This window comes from Apteryx rowi, unplaced genomic scaffold, assembly GCF_003343035.1.
Source record: "Apteryx rowi isolate R43461 unplaced genomic scaffold, aptRow1 scaffold_90, whole genome shotgun sequence".
NCBI classification, from domain to species: domain Eukaryota; kingdom Metazoa; phylum Chordata; class Aves; order Apterygiformes; family Apterygidae; genus Apteryx; species Apteryx rowi.
The window spans coordinates 1212977-1233336 of NW_020451205.1; the positions used below are offsets into that span (position 1 = coordinate 1212977).

Sequence of the window (20360 nt, forward strand, 5' to 3'; positions counted from 1 at the left end):
TAGAAGCTATGTAGTTTTCATCTCAAGTTTTCCATTAAACTTAGTTTCTACTTGTGTTATTGCTGTTTAATTTTATGCAGTAATTTCTTTGCTGTTCTTCCTGTTGAAGTTGTTTATGTGGGCTAAGCTTGAGATTTGTAATTACCTTTCAAGGGTTACTAGAGGAGAGCCGAAGTCTAGCTGAGATATCGGTTTGCTTCTTTCAGGATCTGTATGTTGCTGTTGGCAAGTATGTGAGAAACAGCCACCCAGTCTAAAGCAAAAAAGTACTTTTGGTGAAATTTCTGAATTTCTGGAATAAGATACTTTAAAATGCTTACCTCTGTCAGTCTGAGCACCTTTCTATTCTTGCTGTGGAGATTATAGGGCCACTGCTAGAATCAAAGATAACTTTTGACATAGTAACGTGTAGAGACTTTATTTTGAATGTGAGATAGGGCGAAGTGATATTATGAAACTGTCCAAATCACTAATTTCTAACTGTTGTGCTGTGTCCTTTAAGAAAACATATCAATGTACTACCATTCCCCATTTTCTTTTTGTGAAGGCTATTGTGTGACTGTTTACCCAAGACATGTTTTTAATGCCACAGGGAAGATCATGCCTACGTTGAGAAGTGCTGGAAAGACGTCCGAGTGGGGGACTTTGTGCAGCTGCGGTGCAACGAGACCATCCCAGCTGACATCCTCTTGCTCTACTCCTCCGACCAGAATGGGATCTGCCACCTGGAAACTGCCAACCTCGACGGGGAGACCAACCTCAAACAACGACAAGTTGTGACGGGCTTCTCCGGCCAGGTAGGTCTGCTGACAGCGTGGCCCGTGCGCTTAGCGCTTGGTCTGAGCCCCTTTCGGTGCTGGCTCCTGGGTGAAATGCAACATGTAGGGCTTCTGATGGGCTGCTTGCTCCGACGCAGCTGCAGAAATGCATTTTGCTGTTGGTACTAGCACCCTGCACTCAAAGCAGCAGTTTGTCCCAGAAGATTTTTGTTTTGCTGTGACAGGCAAGGAGGTGAAAAAGGGAAGATCATCTCAGTCAGGAGTAGTTTGCCTTCCTGTGCTGATGAATGCCTAAAGCGCAGCACGCCATACCCCTGCCTGAGACTGCCCCAACCCTTCCCTAGTCACAGGCTGTCTGTCACAGCGCGCGGCACGGCCAGTAGCAAGGCCACCAGAAATGAGTGAATTATTTCTGCATGGAAATTGGAAGGCAGTTCACGGCACCCCTTTCAAAATGGGTGCAGGCTTCTTTATTGATTTCACTTCTCTGTTGCACCTGATGCACAACTGCTCATTTGCTAGGCACGTACATATGTGGCTGTTTGACTAGGAATTGTTCTAAGGCGCAGTAACTTGAAACAATGCAGACCTTTTCTAGGAGTGCAATGCGTAACTGAATAGGAAATTAGAATAAATTAAAATATGAAAAGTTAACTAAAAATTGAAGGTGTCATATGTTTGACATATGTTTGAATGTTGGCAGAGATTTGATTTAAATGCTTAAAAGCAACATTTTTTTTCCGTAGGTCATATAATTTCCTTTTTGAGAACAATTAACTGGAATATTCTCTTGAATCATCTTTGATAAATCTGAAGTTAACATGAAAATATGACTTAGGAAGGCTTGCATTCTTTACACTTTCTGAGTATCTTTTCAACCACACCGGGGCAGTTTTTCAAATAACGCAGAAGTTTAAGCAGCTGTAGCATGTGAAAAGGAATATTTTGTTCCATTGGAATCATACTGTTTAGCTTGGAGAAGAGAAGGCTGAGAGGAGATCTTATCAATGTGTACAAGTATCTGAAGGGAGGGTGTCGAGAGGATGGGGCCAGACTCTTTTCAGTGGTGCCGAGCGACAGGACGCGAGGCAATGGGCACAAACTGAAACACAGGCAGTTCCATCTGAACATGAGGAAAWACTTTTTCACTGTGAGGGTGACAGAGCACTGGAACAGGTTGCCCCGAGAGGTGGTGGAGTCTCCTTCTCTGGAGATATTCAAAATGCGCCTGGATGCAATCCTGTGCAATGTGCTCTAGGTGACCCTGCTTGAGCAGGGGGGTTGGACCAGATGATCTCCAGAGGTCCCTTCCAACCTCAGTGATTCTGTGATTCTGTGATTCTGTGATTGCAGCAGACAGGAAATATAAAGACCTCCTGGATAATTCTAGGAATTACACGCATTTATTTAGCCATTACTAACTGCCATTAGACCAATCTTGGTTTTGTTCGGGGTGGGGAGAAAACAGCTGTCAGCAAGAAGCAACCAGATTCCTTAAATAAAAGTAGGCCACTTCCATGGCAAATTGTGGCCAGGTGCTATAATCCAGTGTTACTTGCTCTTTCTTCAAATGGAAATTACTTTGCAGGCATACTTAAGGGCTTTCCCAGGTTGTGGATGCTATACGATAAAGCACACCTTTTTCAGTGCTTTCTAACTATGGTTTGAGAGGCTTTTTTCTGAGAAAACCCGAAAGATTTATTATGCAGAGATTTAGCAAAAACCATTAAACTGCCTACTTAAATAGAAAAATAAAAAATGCTGCATTTATGTGATGTGGTCATACTTCACACATCACACATTGGGTTTTATATTATTCCCTTTTTTTTTTTCCTTAAGTAAAGTGCCCTAATATTATGCAAAATGCAAACTTTTGCCTCAGTAGTTTTATAACATGAGGAAGTCTTCCTTTAAGTCAGAAAGCCACTGTATGCTGAATTACACTTTGGACTCCTTATTAATAGTTATTATCTTTAATCTTTGAGTTATTATTTAGGTTAACTGTATGCCCAGAAGCGCTTACACTTATGAAATCTCGTGTTTCATAAGCCCAGTGGAATGCAATTCTGACTGTGGTGATACCCAATACTCAGGAAGGTCAGAGCTTAGTCAACTATATGACCCTGTTATTTCAAAGCATTAGTGTAAACAGAATGTTGACTGAAAAAAACCATCGCTGTGTGCTAAATATCACAGGTACAAGTTTTAGTGTACATGTCTGCAACTTCTTCCTTATTCTTTGTTCTTTGTGTAGTCCTGTGATTTATGTGCTGCATAAAACTTACTCAGATTTAATAGTATCTATAAAAGTCTGAAACTTTAAGGAGGGAGGAAATATATATGAATGAGTTTAGTTCTTTATTTCAGGATATGCTTAGGAATATTGCAATTCTCCTAACTGTAGAAGACTGAGAGGAAGGAAACTTTTTTTCCCCCTTTTATACCATTTTCTGACTTGRATTTTCAAATGTAAAATCCTTGTAATCAAAAGAAAAACATTTTGTGAGAAGAATCATCTTTATCCACCTCCTTTCTAGTTCGGAACCTATTAGGTTTCTCCGTGAGTAATAAGTCACTCTCCAGGTTCCTTTGATATATTGCTGTTTTCCTATTGTACAAATATTTCCAGCACAATCAGATATTCACTCATTTTCCTGTTGAGTTTACTGAGCTGAAAAAGATTCAACAGAGGTTAACAATGTTTCTTAGAAGAGAATCTTAAAATATTCAACCTCGGGGGTAGAAGGTATATAAAATGCCTTCACATCCATCAAGCTTTTATTTTTCCTCCAATATTTATTTTTAGGTCAGACTCTCTACTCTCTCATAATTAGATTTTATATATATAAAATTAAATATATATATTGCATCGGAAAAAAACAGGAGAGAAAAACTAATGTAAAAATTACAACATAGTAAAGAAAAAATTGATATTTGAGAACAGGGAATGTGAGGAGTTCCTCTTGCAGTCTGACAAAATATTTATAAATTCTAATGAAAGATTCCTAAGATTTGCAGTTCCTGAAGGAATCTAATCTCTGAAAGTCTCATGCTTTAGGATAAGATAGGGATCTCCAGCAGCAGATGTGATCTCCAGCTCTGAACTTTCCTAATGGGAAGAGTTTAGATTCAAGGGGATGTCAGTTCTTTAAGCATTTTATTACAAAGCAATACTGATTATCTCTTTCATGTTTCTCACATCCCATTTTTATTACCATTTCTTAATCTAAATTCAAGGTCTTGCCTGTCCTTCCAATTAGGAGAAGAAAAAAAGTTATTGCAGTCAAGTACCTTTGATGCAGTCCTGTTTCTATATGAAGACTTTGCCAAGCCTGTTTCCTTGAACACATGAGGAATCAAACAAAAGTGTGTGTTGTTGTTCAGCTCCAAGCACCTTTAAGTGAGCACTTAGCCTAAAAAGCTGTCCTGCTTTGCCTCTTCCAGTGCTTTTTTCTAGCACCTTCCTATTTTTGATTTTATTGTGCGTTTTTTCCTTTTAGTCTTACTTTTAGTCTTATTTGAATGTGATACACACATTCAAATTCACAGGCTCTCCTTTTTATGATCATATACTCCTGTCCAGTAAAGCACTTTTCCCCACACATTTCAAAATCCTGATTAATCTTGTATTTGAACTTGCTTTGGTTGAAGTTTGTTGTTATTTCATAAAGAAGCCTACTTGTTGCATCCACCTAAATGAAGGCAGGTGCTTTCACTAACTGGCATCAGTGATGTCTTGTCCAATGCGCAGCATTTTCATCAAATAATTTAACTAGTTGTTAAACCAGCAGAGGAAAATCTCAAATCTGGTATAGCATGATATTATCCTTCTGTGAATATGATTCATTGGATTTTAATAGAAGGTGAGGAGAAAAATAATGCTTTAAGAATTTATATTTTTCCTGATCTGGTTCATGTCATATTGGCACATTTCAGAAAATGCCTTCTCTTGAAAAGATATTTCATTGATAAAGGGTTATATGTGATACCTTTTTTCCCTGCCAACATTTCATAGGATCATAGGATAATTCAGGTTGGAAGAGACCTCAGGAGGACTCTAGTCCAACCTCCTGCTCAAAGCAGGGTCAGTTCTAAGGTCAGACCAGGTTGCTCGGGGCTTTACCTAGTTGAGTCTTGAAAACATCCAGGGATGGGGACTGCATGACCTCTCTAGGCAACCTGTCCCACTGCTTGACTGTCCTCAGGGGAAACAGCTTATTCTTATACCCAGTCTGAACCTCTCTGTTTCAATTTATGTCTATTGTCTCTTGTCCTCCCACCAAGCACCACTGTGAAGAGCATGGCTCCATCTTCAGAATAAACTCCTTGTAGGTGTTGGAAAGCTGCTATTTGGTCCCCTAGAAGCCTTCTCTTCTCCAGGCTGAACAAGCCCAGTTTCCTCAGCCTCTCCTTTATAGGGCAACTGCACCAGCTCCAGCCATCCTGGTGGCCTCCACTGAACTCACTCTGATTTATTACACCTTATCCCTTTTAACACCTTTCTTGTGTTGTGGGGGGAGTGGGCAAAACTGGACGCAGTCTTTTAGATGTGGTCTATTCATTTGGGTTGAAGCTAAGCATAGCTTTTGCAGATTTGGTGAAGCCAAGTGGTTCTGAACTCAATATTCCAACATCAAGTAAAGACAGGTGAGAGTGGCTGAAGCTGAAGATCCTCCAGTGTCAGAATGTTGATTTTTTGAGAATGTGCTTATGTTTGTTCCTCTTTGTTAAGAGACTGTGGAGTAGTGCAGTTGGCATACAGCATGTTTGTCATTTTACTAATTGTAAATTACTATAGAGAACACCTCTTCAATTACATGTTGATGTAAGTTCATCAATAGATTCAGAAATGGCATCTCTTGAAAAGAGGAGGGTTCTAGTATTAAAAATTCGGAAAGGTGACTGACAAAGAGTCAGAAAGTGAACTTGCCTTAAGAAAAAGAGATCGTGAAGAGATCGCTGAAGAGACCAAGGGGACTTTCTCAGAAGAAATGTGTTTTCATTTATGGATTTCAAGATGTTTTATCCAATTGATATAGAATGGAATACAAAGTATGCCCTTGTGTGCAAAAACCAACTTGCTGGTACCTGGTTTCTGGTTAATTACTAATGGCTTGATCAGAGTCAGATAACAAGTTAATAGAAGCTGCAAATACAAGAATTCAGATAGCTCACCCCGTACCTCTAATTTAGACAAGAGTATAACGGTGTGACAGTTGTGAAAGACACAGTAAAAGTAAGTAAAAGACAGTACTCATCTACTCCAGGCCACCATCAATTGCCACACTAGCACATTTCTGAGCAGCAGTTTAGCAGCTATTAGTATCTGAATGTAGTGTCCATTTTACTGGAAAGGGGTAGAAATACCCGCTTAAAATTGGTTGCAGTCAAATGAATTTTTGTTTACCACATAAGAAAAAGGCTGGAATTGATTTGCGTTTGTTTTTAAAATTAAGGAAGAATGCAATTTGAGGTGTTAACGATCAAAACTGTAGGCAGTTTTCAAACTTGGCGGCACCCTCTAGTGGCCAAGAGCACTGTGTATGAATCTGAGGGCAAGTCTTAACCTTACAGAGAAGCAGAGAAAAAACTTTGCAGGCAAGGTGTGAACCTGACCTCCACCTCTATTTTCTGAGGAATCTTTGTTTTTTGATTCTGAGGAATCTTTGTTTTTTGATTTACCAAGCCTTTTTTTTTTTTTTTTTAACCTCTGATGTTGTGTTATGTTTCCAGCTTAAAGCTTATCTGTTGCTACTGTCATGGAATGTGTATAATTGTATTTAGGTGCTCTTAGTGGTATTCATTTCAAGTATTCATTGGATTTGACAGTTATTCTCAGTGTGTTTCCTCTCGCAGAATACTCCGTTTGAACCAGAACTTTTCGAAAACATTATCGTCTGTGAAATGCCTAACAATGATCTCAATAAATTCAAAGGGTACATGTAAGTATCTGTTATCCATAAATGCATTTTCAGTCTGAGCTTTAATATTTCACTTGGGGGAGCTGGATGGAAGCAGTATATTTTGCAGGAATTGATGGATGTCACTACTATCCTGGACTCAGAAGTCAAAATAAGCTGTAAGTTTGAATCTGTGTTTCAAGCCAAGGAAAGACCAAGACTTGACTTTGAATTTGCAGTTGTTTCATATAAATTGTCCTTACAAGAATTCAGCTCTTTTCAGAATTCAGATATAAGTCCATTTACATTTGACCTGTGGGTTAGGCAGGCTAGACTTTAAATCTAAATCCTTCCTAATGCTTAAAGGTGTTCAGCTGCATGGCTCTGGTTTCTTCGTATTTATGGCCACAGGGAAAAGATATCCAGGAGCTACCTAACAAACCTGATTTTCTTCTTACAGCTGGGAAAAGCAGGCAAGCAAGGAAGAAAAATCTGACTTGATCAATGCATTAAACTAGGATAAAAAAGTGAGCTTTTTCAGTGTAAACCTATGTATGTGAGGAAAAAGCTACATCATCTATTCCCTGTGTTCTTTCTTTCATTAAATGATTCTGGGATAGGCACAATGGATACATCTATACTAGCAAATTCAGCAGATCTAAGCCCCCCCGGCCATAGAGTCAACTTGTATGGCAGAGCTCATGTCCTAAAATTCTCTTTCCCTCAGCTGCTTTTGAGGGACCTCCTCAGCACGGTCCATGCTCTTTGGTCCATGCCGATTCCTGCACCATTCCAGGGCATTGCCCGAAATACTCGCTGCCCCAGACCAAAAGCATGCCCCAGATTATGCCAACAATTCAACAGTATTCAGCAGTTCTTGTGCTAGCATCCAGGTCCAAGCCCTGTCTCTGTTTAGTTTACTAGTAGCTAAACTAGTAGTTAATGTCTCGGGGGGGTTGCAGTAAGAACGTTGCACCTGGAATAGCTGGAAATGGCCTGATCCTCTAACATGAGAAAAGCAGCGGGATGTATTCCATTAGCGCTGACCGTTTCTAATCTCATTGTGAGAATTTATGCCCTGCAAGGATGATGCCTCTAATAGCAATACCATTTCCCCTCTAATGTGACATCTTAAAAGGGAAAAAGAGGTCAAGTTCATATTGATCACTGGCTGYGGTTACTGTCTTTGAGGACCATTGGGTATAATCTAAATTGAAGCAATCCTTCAAATTAGCCTGCTATAATGTGACACAAGAGCACTGAGATTGTGGATATGTAGGCTATATATCACAAGCAAACACACAAATACACACCCTTAGGATCCAGGATTGGCTTCAAAATCTTCAAATCTCTGCTAAAAGTCTGTAACAAAAATCTCTTCTGGATATACCTATTATCTCAATTGCTTGATGGAATATAGAATTAATTGTCTTTTCTCCATGGTTCAGGGGTAGATAAAAGAATTTTCCAGTGAAAACTTTTCACCAACAGTTAGCAGAGGTTTTTGCCTTTGGTCTGCTGCTGTTTGAGCCATTTTGTAAACCCAAATTACTTAAAGCAGTATTCAAACAAAAAGTGAAATCTCAACAAAGAAAGGTGTAACCAGCTTACACTGGCTGCTTCAAGAGGTACATACCCTTACAGTGTCTTCAGGTTACATTTTTCTCCAAGAATCCTTAATAAATCATTGAGCCTCTAACGCCTTGCTATAAGACTGTAGCAGTGCTGAAGAACTCTGCTAAAATGACAACAAAGAACTTAGTTGCGTCCATTGACACACCTGGCCACAGTAACTTCTGACCAAGGGGACACAGTAAAGCTTCTACTAAATGGTTTCACCAAAGCTGAATCTAGACTCCTACCAAAAGAGGTTTCTGGGATTATTTTTACAATGTGTTACAAAGACACTTTCATTAATATTTATTAACTAGCACAACTCCACATATAGAATACTTAAATCTCATTCATCAAAACCTGAGCTTTCTATGCACAAAATACTTGATGTTAACCCACCTGATGTTCAAATGCCAGTGAAGACAACTGAGCATCTGTAATTAATAGCTGCTTTTAAAACCATACACCTTCTTTCCAACAYGTTGCAATGACCTGCTCCTGGTTTAACACTGCAAGTCAGAGCTGCCTTGCAACATTTTTCTCTAGAGTCTTTGAGCAAAGCCATTATTCTATCAATGGTAGGTATTTGATGCCTAAACCTCTTCATCCTCTAGTTTGATGTCATGTCATTCAAATGCTGCTGCACACAGACATACAACATGGGACTGTACATAGGTCTGAGACAGCAGCTAACCATGCCCCACATTTGAATAATGCTGCAGTTCACTGGTAAATGTGAGATGGAATAGCCAATAGAAAGTAGCCAAAGATATATATTCTAGAAGAACTTTTGGTTTATGCTGATATTTAAAGTAACAAAGCTAGATGGATTGACAGAAGTGAAAAACCTCAGCTTTGGTAAAGATCTCGGTAGGAACCTACCAGAGTGTAAAATAAAGACTGTGAGCAAAAGTAGTTGTATGTTTTCATTTTCGGGGGCAAGTAACAAATTGCCTACCTGATGGAGTGCTGACTGTATAATTTCCATTGAGTTTTCATGAGTCCATTTTGCCAGCAGAAGGATCTGGTATGTGACTGGAGATCTTCAGCTGGGATAAGAAGTGTTCAATGCAGTGTGAGAGTGAAGAAACCCTCAGCCTAGAGACTCGTGAAGATTTGGGTTCACAAAGATAAGAACCCCTTTAGTGGCCAACAGAGAGACAGAGGCTTGCACAGAAGGCTGGTATATTAATCTGAGCCTCTAACAGCTGGTGAACCCTGCTGAGCTTTCTAGAAGAATTTCATCTTACTTAAGTCGTACAATGTATATTGGCTTCATTTATTAGATACTAAATCTGCCAGATAAGGTACCAAGTCAAAGCCAAAATGTCTTCATATTGACATCCCAACATACACCATGAAAGTGGGCTTTAAAAGAGATACCTAGACTTCTATATGTCTTGTGAGTGGAATCTTTACTGATGATAACTAGCACAAAATATAAGCGAAATAAGGCCCTCACGGTTCCTTGATTTCAACTTGAACATAAGCGCGCATGCGCACACACACAAGTTTTGTTTAATACTATGTGAGAACAGAAAAGGACATTGCTTTATTTTACTTTCTTTCTTCTAGGGAACAGCCAAATCATGAACGGATTGGTTTTAGCATTGAAAGCCTTTTGCTTCGTGGATGTACAATCAGAAACACTGAGGTTGCAATAGGAATCGTTGTATATGCAGGTAAGGTGTACTCTATATCTAACTAAGCACAGAATTCTCTTTAAGTATCCTTAAGTAAATATGTGTAGTCTAACATTGCACCATAATTTGATAGTTTGTTTTAAGAACTGGTAGTGCATAGGAAAAATTAATAACTTGTTACAGTCAAGGCGTTAGTCATCTATCTCCAAAGCCAAAGAATCATACTCTGGCTCTCTGGCAAGTGACAGTATCCTTGTGTATGTCAAATGTCTTGCTACACTTAGACAAAAGTATCCAGACGTGTCAAAAACTGATAAGGTGAGTTTGATCTGTCTCTCAGGTTGGAGATTGTGATTATAATGCTAATTTCACCTGGCATAAAATCTGCACTGCTGCCCTAAGGGGGAGTCCTGCCAGCTCCTCAGAGCAGAAACTGATCCAGCTGAATACCCAGCCAGCAAAAAAATGGCTGATTTTTATCACAGAGCCAAAGAGTGCTAGTGCCAGCGCAAGGGGGGCAGTGAGAACAAGCAGCTGGAGGTGACAGAAGAGGCAGGACTGAATCTTGCAGCAGCAGCAGCACAAGTTTGTGCTGATGTAGTGTGCCCATGAAACCATGGATTTCATGCAGCAGAGAGATGAACCAAGCTAGACAGCATCAGTGCCCAGATCAAGCGCAGCAGTGCTAGGTTCGGCAGTGGGTCAGCTCACCACTTTATCAGAATGTTTGACCTTCAGAGTGTTACCAGTGCTATTAATCTGTGACCACAATTTATTGTTGGCTTTGACGAATGTGCCCTATTCTTGCTCCAGAAAAGGTGTATCAGCTACCCTCTCTTTCCTTCTTTATTTGTAGATTTAATAAAATTCAATTTAACCAGGAAAAAATAATCCAATTCTTGGTTATTTTAGATCTTTCTGGTAGAGTCATGTCACCTATTATAGACCGCAGGTTCTAACTAGCGACATCGGCACTCAAGGCTGGGCTGCCTAAGAGAAAATTAAAGTTGTCGTGTTTGCAAAAGTCATTTGCTTTAGATTACCCTAATAATCCCCAATCTGGATTATTTTACCTGACAGTTGATAAAATGGCCATTCTATCTTACTATTGACTCACTACTGTAGAAATGGACCCTAAATGGCTACAGCTCACATAGGTTTCCAACGTGGCATTCATTCATGGGCTTTTCATTGCCTGCTTTTCTGAACATCACATGCCGTGATGGTGCCTACCAGACAGCAGCAACTGTTTCTGGGGAGGGGAGCCAGAGGTATTCCAAACCCACTGCTCCATCTTTGGAAGTAGCTACTGTATAAAAATCTCTATGGGAACCATTCCCTATGGAATTGGAGTAATTTGTCTTCCTTTCTCTTGTTAGGATTCCAGTTTTTCTTCTCTTTAGTCAAGACATTTCCCAGTATGTCCCTCTGACCACCAGCACAGATCCTAATTTGGATCTCTGCTAATATTGCTTAAGATGCTAGTTGTGAAGGCTGCAGTTTTAGAGTCATTCTCAAGCTGTGGTGTCTGTGGTCTGAGTATGTCTTCATTATGATTTTTCAACTGACATCTAGTTGTTAATGTCAGCATAAAAGTTTATTCTTTTCTTCTTCTAAAATTAGATTCACCTGAGCCAGTACCAGCTTCATTTCTAGGGTTCTTTGACATTGATTATACTCTGGCTTTTAATCATGATCTGTGACCTTTTCTGAACAGCCAAGATCAGTCACATTATAAAATGGCACATTCTCCATTTTTATAACTCTATTACTCCTCGAACTTACTTTCTAATGGAAGCCTTTGTGAAGCACAGAGGCATCACTTAATGTGATTGTTTAGCCTGTGCAGTTCTCATCTGACTCAAATATGGTTTTACCTTTTTATGGCTACCCAAATGGTTTTACACAAACCAATAGTGCTAATGCACAGAAACCTTGTTACGGAGCAACAGCCAACATACTTTGCTCATACTGGTGGAAGTAGTGGCAAGAAATATATGCCTTTCAGATAATAAAGTACCAGAAAAAAAAAGAGGTTTCAGTGAGCCTATCAGCAACCAGAAATGGAGAGACAAGGTACCAGTGGGGTGGTAGGTGAAGTGCTGTGTTAAACAGCATATGAAACTGTGAGGATTCAAGGAGAAAAGTTAGTTTATTTCTCTTATTTCTGATATTCCATCTATTGCAAGCTGATATATGTATTAGAGCTGTGTGGAAAACTCCTCCTCTTGATGGTCAGCTGAAGTGGAAAAGGGTGATAGAGCTGATATTTGGAAAGAAACTTCTTCCCATTCTCTTACTGAAATAAATCCACCAACATTTCCTTGGTGGGGGAGAGGAAGAGGGTTTTTTTGTTTTGTTTTCAACATAAAACAGTCCATTCAGCCTGAAGGAAAAGAAAAGTGTGGAACAAGATTCCCACAGCTGCTAGAAGAACAGAAGAGCAAGCAGAAGTACTTTCCTATCCTTCACAGCTCAGCGGTTAGAGCATTTGTTCACCATAGGGAAGACGTAGTTTGTGTTCTCAGCTCTGCCAGTATGGAAGTGAACCACATATCACCTGCTTCACAAGTCGTGCCCTGAATACCTGGCTACGTGGAGCAAGTGTGTACACACCTGAGCTGGAAAGGGGCATTCGTGATATAAACTGACATAGCTCCAGGTTGTGCAAATAATTACGTATTCACCGGAACAGGAAGCCAAGAGTCCCAGCTCTTGGGTGAATGTCCTGAACATAAGGCTGGAGAGTAATTTTCTCTCTTGCTCTCTGCCTCAATTAATAACCTTTGATGTAAAATTGGAATGAATCCAGTAAGAGTGATTGAATTAGACCTACCTTACAGCCTGGTAATAGAAGACTTTGGTTCAAATCCCTTCCCTAGAGAAAGCCAGAAGATAGGTTGGAAAACAGTCCCTCTCATACACATCATGCACATACAAACAAAAAATAAATACAAATTTGCACAGTCTATTTTCAGAGGAAGTGACTGTAGGAATAAACATAAAAGATACCATTTAATATAGCAACAGATGGTATTCAGTTATCACAACTGCGGGGACACAGTTTTGATAATATTAATAGACTAGAAAGAGCAATTTTTGCTTGTAGGCTTCTTATAGCACTCCTCTTTTTCCATTTCAAATATACCAGCTCAATTCTAATTCAATGTGTTATAGATTTGGGCTATTTTATTTCTTGTCCTACTGCTTTGTTAGCACTTTGCATCCATATAGTGAAAAGCTAAATGATATTAGTATCTTTCACTGCTGGATCTGACATGTTGGGCTTTATTTAAGTTAATACATAAAATGTGTCTAGCAGTTTCTAACTAGCTGATGAAAATATTCAAATATAAGTTTCAGGAATCAGTACAGAACCTAATCAAGTTGTTTCCAAATGCATAAATATAATATTGTTGTTTTTCTTCCTTTTCATCTCAAGGAGATTTAGCTTTTATGTAGAAGCACATACATGCTTATGATTCCCACGAGATTTGAATGTTGATACAAATCTTGCAATCCTGCTGAATCTGCTGTCTTTGGAGGAGTAAAATATATGTGACAGCTAAAATCTACAATGTGATTGGAGGTCTTTTGTAACCCTCTAGACTTAATCTCAATCTTTATTTCCTTCTAATAAGGAAAGTGAGACTAACGTGATGCATAATTTCACCAAAAGTGCATATTAAACTTTTTGGAATGTTGATGGAGCTTTGTACATTAAAGTATGCCTTTTATTTATACATATGCACATATATACTTTCATGTGCTGGTACTTAAACTGAGAGGATGCGCAATAAAATTACTTAGTGAAACTAGAATCAAATTAATGTTAGTCATGTGCATCCTGCTCCTATTTTGTGAGAGAAATACTTCAAAGAAAAAAAGCATGACTAAAGCATGACTACATAAGCATGACTAGGTCTGTTTGTGTTTTAAAGGTCATGAAACTAAGGCCATGCTAAATAACAATGGTCCTCGTTACAAACGCAGCAAGATAGAGCGACGGATGAATATGGATATTTTCTTCTGTGTGGGACTTCTGTTTGCAATGTGTCTTGTCGGAGCAGTAGGTATGAAGCATCAGCAAAAACCCTCTTCTGTTTTGGTGCTTTTTTCTAAAAGATGGTTGAAACTGGTCTTCTGATAGACATGAATATGATCAAATCTAGAGCTGACATGCCCCATGCTTTGGGGGTTTTTCCAATACAAGTTAAAATGGCAAATCTGAGCAATCCAGATGGAAGGAAAGTCAGCTACAGCTATGAATATTTCAGATAAGACCCATCTCAGATATGATAAAATATGTGTAGGGCRAGAGAAAGTAATTAGGTTAGTGCATTATAGGAATTAGTACTTATTAACTGAGATGTGCCGCCTGAGTGGATGTTCTCTCCTTGTGTATAACAATGAAAGTAAAATGATGAAACCTCATTTCAGTAAAGTCCTCCTCTAAGGAGTTCAGGGGTGATGGGCTGATGTTAGCCAGAGGTCCCCAATCTGCACCCCATGGGGTATATGGATATATGGCTGTATATGGATAATTTGTCCAGCACAGAGTCTCGCCCCATCTACCTTCTTTCCCAGAGGCCCATTTACAGCAGCCTGAGAGATGGATTCATTGTTTTGGGTAGGAGCAGGCTGCACTTTTCTGGGTGGGTCTTGCAGTGCCTCCCTTGTCACATGAGTATACTTGAAATCAGTGACTGGGTGGGCTGGGCTTATCTGACGATACCTTGCTCTGTTGCTAATCTCAGACTGTCACCTTCATTGCACGTAAGCACATGCTTGCTTTCCAGCGCCAACAGTGATCTCTCCCAGGCAGGTCAGGATTAATAGGTCCTCCTAACTCTGAGGAAAGGGCCAAAGTTCAAGCCCAGTGAGTTTTGAATGGATCGCTATAAAGAAAGATCAGAGGCCCCCATGAGTGTTTTGTGTTCAAAGCTCCTTTTATTCTCTTTAATCAACTTCATCTCAGCCATAACTTGCTTAGTGCTACTGCTCTGGTTTAGTTTCATATACACAAAGTTTAATCGTGTGGCACCGTCAAGTTTTCCTGAACTTGTCCTGGAGGCCTGTGATGTGTCACGCATGCAAATCATCAGTGTAATACTAGTAGAAGTAAAAGTAATCCAAAAAGATGAACAATAGAAGCAACTTAATCACTTTTTTAATTTTGCTGCTTCAAGTTGCAGTGGGCTTTTTTGGCACAGAAACGGGATTTCAGTTTGACAACAGAGCTGTGTGCTGGGGAGAGAAAGAGACTTTATTTTCATTGTTCATTGGCTGCTGTCATGTAGATTTAGAGACTGTCTTTGTCACACTGATGTGCAAGGGCCCTTGAGTAATGAAGCCCTTTAATTTAAGGTCTAAAGTAGTCCCTGAAAAAAATCAACATTTAAAAACAAATTTATCTGCTCAGGTAAAAAAAAAATAAAGAAAAATATAAAATGTTCATATCCTAAGTGAAATATTTAAAATAGTAACAAGTCCATTAGCTTTCATCCATTCAAAATGTCCCATAGCACTAACATTTGTACTTCGCAGACTTGTCTGAATGTGGGATTCTAGGAAGAAATATTACCAGTGAATCAATTATCAGTATTCTTCTTGTATACAGTGAAAAGGGGGGATATGAAGTGAGTTGTGGAGAGTAGTTGTCCTTGTTCAGATCAGATAGAGGTCTCTGGCAATCAGAAAGTATTCCTGAAATAATCTGAATTCCTTTGGCAGCATTTAAGTAGGCAGATGCTGCAAAACAACTGCTTGTTTAATTGGTACTAATAGAAGTTTTATCAGGACTGGGTATGCAAAGTGGACTAACAGATTTTTGGCAGATTAAAGGCATCTGGAACAGTAATGCAATGTGGGGAAACGGAATCATTTTTCCTAGTTCTATGTGAAGTTTCTGGTGCTGTAAATTTAGTAACATCCTTGAGCAAAGTTTGTTTCAGTAAAGACAGTATGAAAGATGGTAAAGTAATTGTGATGGGATGTTGGTAAGTCCTGAACAAGAGGCTTTGTTGTAGTAACACAATGAAACATACAGATATTTAAGATACAGAGGAAGAAGCAACATCAGTTTTGGGTATGACTTAAATGAAGGGAAAGAGAGGGAATGTAAAAAGAGACTCCCAAGACTAATTATAGGGAGCATGTCAACTGTAAAAGGGAGAAAATCAAGAATTGTCAGGAAGATGAGAAGGATTTAAGTTTGGCTATAAAAAGGCTAAAAGCCTACTCTCTCTTAGAAAGAAGAATTTGAGTCTTTAGCACTGAGGATTTTTACAGCTAGGTGGGTAGAGATGGACCCCTCCAGAGATGGGGCACGGAGTGAAAAGAGGTCTGTGCAAAGTCCTGGGAGGAGAGCTGCTGAAAAAGAGGTGGATAAAGGGATTACTAAAAAACATCCATAACTACTCATTTATTATTAGTGCACCTATCATGTACATATGCTGCAGAGTTCTGCATATGTTTCGCATTCCCCAATAGATTTACAGCATTGCTTGAGGGCTGTTGCTTTGGAAATCTTCTTTTCTTTTAAATAGCATAGTAGTCCATATCTGCAAATTTCAGATACTTTGTCCAGTCACCTTCCTGCTCAGTTTATTTCGTTATTGTGTGTCATTCATATAGGGCATGGCATTTGGAGTGGAACCTTCTCAGAGCATCCACCTTATGATGTCCCAGATGTGAATGGCAATTATCTGTCTCCAGTTGTTGCTGGTTTCTACATGTTCTTGACTATGATAATCCTGTTGCAGGTAAAAGACAGACAAAAAATTCTCTGTTAGCTTCAAGGAAGAAGTTATTTAAAACTGTGTATGATTGCTAATAAGCAATTAATATCAACTAATAGTTGCTTGATACCTTCTTAATCCTATTTGAAGATATTGCTAGGAGAGTTTCAGAACATCCAAGTGCGAAGTAGAGTGTCTTTTCTTTTTTTCAACTGTAGATTTTTCTTTGTTGCCGTTGAACACCACTAGGATGTAGATAGGAAGGATATGAGGGTGTGAGGGTGACAGAGCACTGGAAGAAGTTGCCCAGAGAGGTTGTGGAGTCTCCTTCTCTGGAGATATTCAAAACCTGCCTGGATGCAATCCTGTGCAATATGTTCTAGGTAACTCTGCTTGAGCAGGGGGGTTGGACTAGATGATCTCCAGAGGTCCCTTCCAACCTCAGCGATTCTGTGATATGTATTGTATCATTAAATAGCTCCAGAATTTCTAACATACACACTAAGGAGGATGTTTACATCCAAATGTCAGCTTTTTTTTTCTTGCCTGTATCCCTCGTTCCAAAAATAAGACTGTCACTTAGTATCTCAGGAAAACAGTGAAACAAAAATTATTGTCATTTTTGCTAATGGGGAATAATAACTAGGTATGGTTGTGCTGATTTGGGAAAGAAGCTAAATTAGAAGTAGAAGGAGGCAGTAGTAAGTTTTGCATGTGCAGGAAATGCTTGTGCAACTTTTTTACTTTAAGAGTTACTGTGTGTGCTAGTCCATCCTTTTCAGGAGAAGACCACTGTGCACCTCAGGCTAGAAACGTGCTTTGTAAGAGCATCCTCTGTAAGATCCAAGATCTTTCTGCTTGGAGCTCCAGGCATCTTGTCTTAAATTTGTCATTTATTGACCCTGTTTATCCATTACTGTTGTGTGCCGGACTTCTTTAATTTCTGAACTGTTGTTATTCAGTCCTACAGTATGTCTCTGCAGAGAACTGTTTATCTACTTTTTCTGGAAAGTGTTAGTACATCTGTAACAGGACTTTGCAGAGAGAAAGCAGTAAGACTTGTTTCACCCCTCAATGAGAATTTAATCTCTTTCAGGTTTTAATCCCTATTTCTCTCTATGTGTCCATTGAGTTAGTCAAGTTGGGTCAAGTCTTTTTAATTCACAATGACATTGACCTGTATGATGAAGAAGCAGATTTGCCCATACAGTGTCGAGCCTTAAATATTACTGAAGATCTTGGACAAATCCAGTATATCTTCTCAGACAAAACTGGGACACTAACAGAAAACAAAATGGTATTCCGACGCTGTACTGTCAACGGAAATGAGTTTTCACATCAGGAAAATGGTGAGAGCCTATTTTATGCTTGCTTTTCTCTCTGAACAACTAAATATTATTAATTTAAATATTAATGTTTAGAACTACTGCGCCTTCTTCTGGTTGACTGAATGTAGAGCTTTGTTATCTCCATTTTGTGAGGGTCTCCTGTTATGGAGACTCACCAAAGTGAAGGAGTTTTCAATGATTCTGAAGCCAGGTGTGAAGATCTTCCTGTTCCCACTGCAACATCTCAGGTCTGTGCTGCTCTGAATACCCATTTGAGACTGCAAAGGGAGCATTTTCTCTTTCATTTCTGCAGGTAGTTACCGCCAGCCAACCTTTTACAGATTCACAAACTGAGATCAGTTAGCAATTAAAYTCAGTGGGTCCAAAAGTAATTACCATAGAGTCTTCTGTGTGATATGAAAGATTACAATTATGCGTTTTCTAGAGTAGACCCTAGCTGCAGTCTATATTTGATGTGCCTTGGTATTCAGGGCTCTTTGAATCTGTGATTTTGACTCAGGTCTGTTCTTGCTTGTTACTTTCTCTACATAGTGTTAAGGATTTTATTAAACTGGCAAGCAGCTGCCAAATAGATGTTTGTGCTCTGTGACTGAAAACATTAACAACGTTGTGAATTACCATATTTCACTCTCCTGTTCCAGTCAACTGCAAAGTGCAGCTAAAGAGACTGAGCATTAAGCCCATAAAAGTGATTGATTGATTTGCAAATGTATTTTTGTTTTCTTGCAATCATAAACATTTCAGAGTGGGAGTTGTCAGAAACTGAAGTCGATAGTGAAGTTTTTCTGATGTTTTTTGAGTTGTTTTCACTTTGCGGGGTTTTTTGTTTGTTTTTTTAAACTAACCAAGAAATTCCTCATGAGCAAAATGATAGGTAAGATTTCATTTTCTCTTTTTACAGCCAGACGTCTGGAAACCCACAAAGAGTTGGACTTTGATGATGAAGACTTTGCAAAACTTCAGCACTTCACTCTTCCTCCCATGAATATTGAGAGACCAGCCACTTATAAACAGAGGACCGTAAGACCTTTAAGGAGGTGCCAGAGTGCTAGGGCTCATTTTCAAGGCCATGCAAGGCAGAAGTCACTCGGTCGTTGTGATAGCAACCAATCTCAAGTGGCATTCAGCAGTACTATTGTGAGTACGAGCAGACAGAGCTGATATATTTTAAGTTCTTCCGTGTATTGCATTTTGTGATGGGGAGCCTGGAGGCATGCAGGAGAAGACAAGCCATGAAGCAGGCCTGAAGGAGAAGGAGCTGAATTGGAAAGAGGAAATTCTAGCCTCGGTGGAGCTGAGAGAGGGTCATGGGATATAGCACTGGGGTCCTTGCATAGAGTGCACAGGCTGCAGCTACCGAGGGGGTTGGTGAGGGTTTGGGTATCGAGGTCCTTGTATCAAAGGCTGCAGCAGAAGCATGGGGCACACAGGAGAGTGTTCACGGAAGCTACTTGGTAGGAGGAGGACACAGGAATTTGGGGTTCAAGGATCAAGGTTTGGATTCACAACAGCAAGAGGTACTTGGCACGAAGGGGAATGAGATTATTGCAATGCGCCGGTGCGCCGAAACTGCCGGGCAAAGGAGTGGGACACGGTGGCGATTCTGGTCTGGGAGCGAGAGAAAGGAGCTGGGGAGGGGAGTAGGACGTGAGACTGGGGCCTGGCTCTGCAGAGGTGGGATGTATGGGTCCTCCTAGGAGGTGATGGTGGGCAAAAGGGTATGGGGTCAAGGTTACCAGCACTGCAACGTATCATCTCAGCTAAACAGAGTTTAGCCACTCCTGTGCTCCAAATGGCAAGTGCACGAGCTGCACTCTCCAGAGCAGTTCTGGGAGTTTGTTGGTGTGTCAAAAGATACGTTGCATTTCATTCAAGGCAAAAACGCAGCATTTTTTTACATAGGTAATATGAATGAAGCTAAAAGGGCATAGCAGAATAAGTTCTCAAGCCCTGCAAGGTGCTAAGTAACCTTGTCCCCCTTCAGTAGTTCTGTAGCCTCTGCCTCACTTAAAGTACTGACTTTGAAGTACATGCTGTCTTCGTTGCACTTCTAATAAAATCTTAGGCTCAACTGAATTCTAGACCTGAAACTTCCCGAAATCCGACACAACCTAATTAAATTTTCAAGCAGAAAAAAACAGACTGACTTTTTAACAAACATTTCAGACAGGGCTTTTTATTGACTCTAGAAGAAGGTTGAACATTTTCAAAATCAGAATTCCAATTAAAATTAAATGCCAATAAAAACCTTCCAAATATTTATTTTAACAAATTCTGGTAAATATAGAGTTCTCAGAACTTTTTCTGCAGTGATTCTTCTTGGCAAAACTTTTGC

At 39.7% G+C, this 20360-nt stretch overlaps 1 protein-coding gene across 1 annotated transcript in view; it reads left to right on the forward strand.

Moving 5' to 3' along the window:
- ATP10B (ATPase phospholipid transporting 10B (putative)) overlaps positions 1–20360 on the forward strand; it is a 57037-nt gene that overhangs the window by 12674 nt on the left and 24003 nt on the right. Inside the window, exons 3-9 of the mRNA XM_026091367.1 lie at positions 593–797; positions 6636–6721; positions 9869–9975; positions 13878–14009; positions 16573–16700; positions 17773–18025; positions 18927–19162. Coding sequence (XP_025947152.1) covers positions 593–797; positions 6636–6721; positions 9869–9975; positions 13878–14009; positions 16573–16700; positions 17773–18025; positions 18927–19162 — 1147 coding nt within the window. The remainder of the gene's footprint in view (positions 1–592; positions 798–6635; positions 6722–9868; positions 9976–13877; positions 14010–16572; positions 16701–17772; positions 18026–18926; positions 19163–20360) is intronic.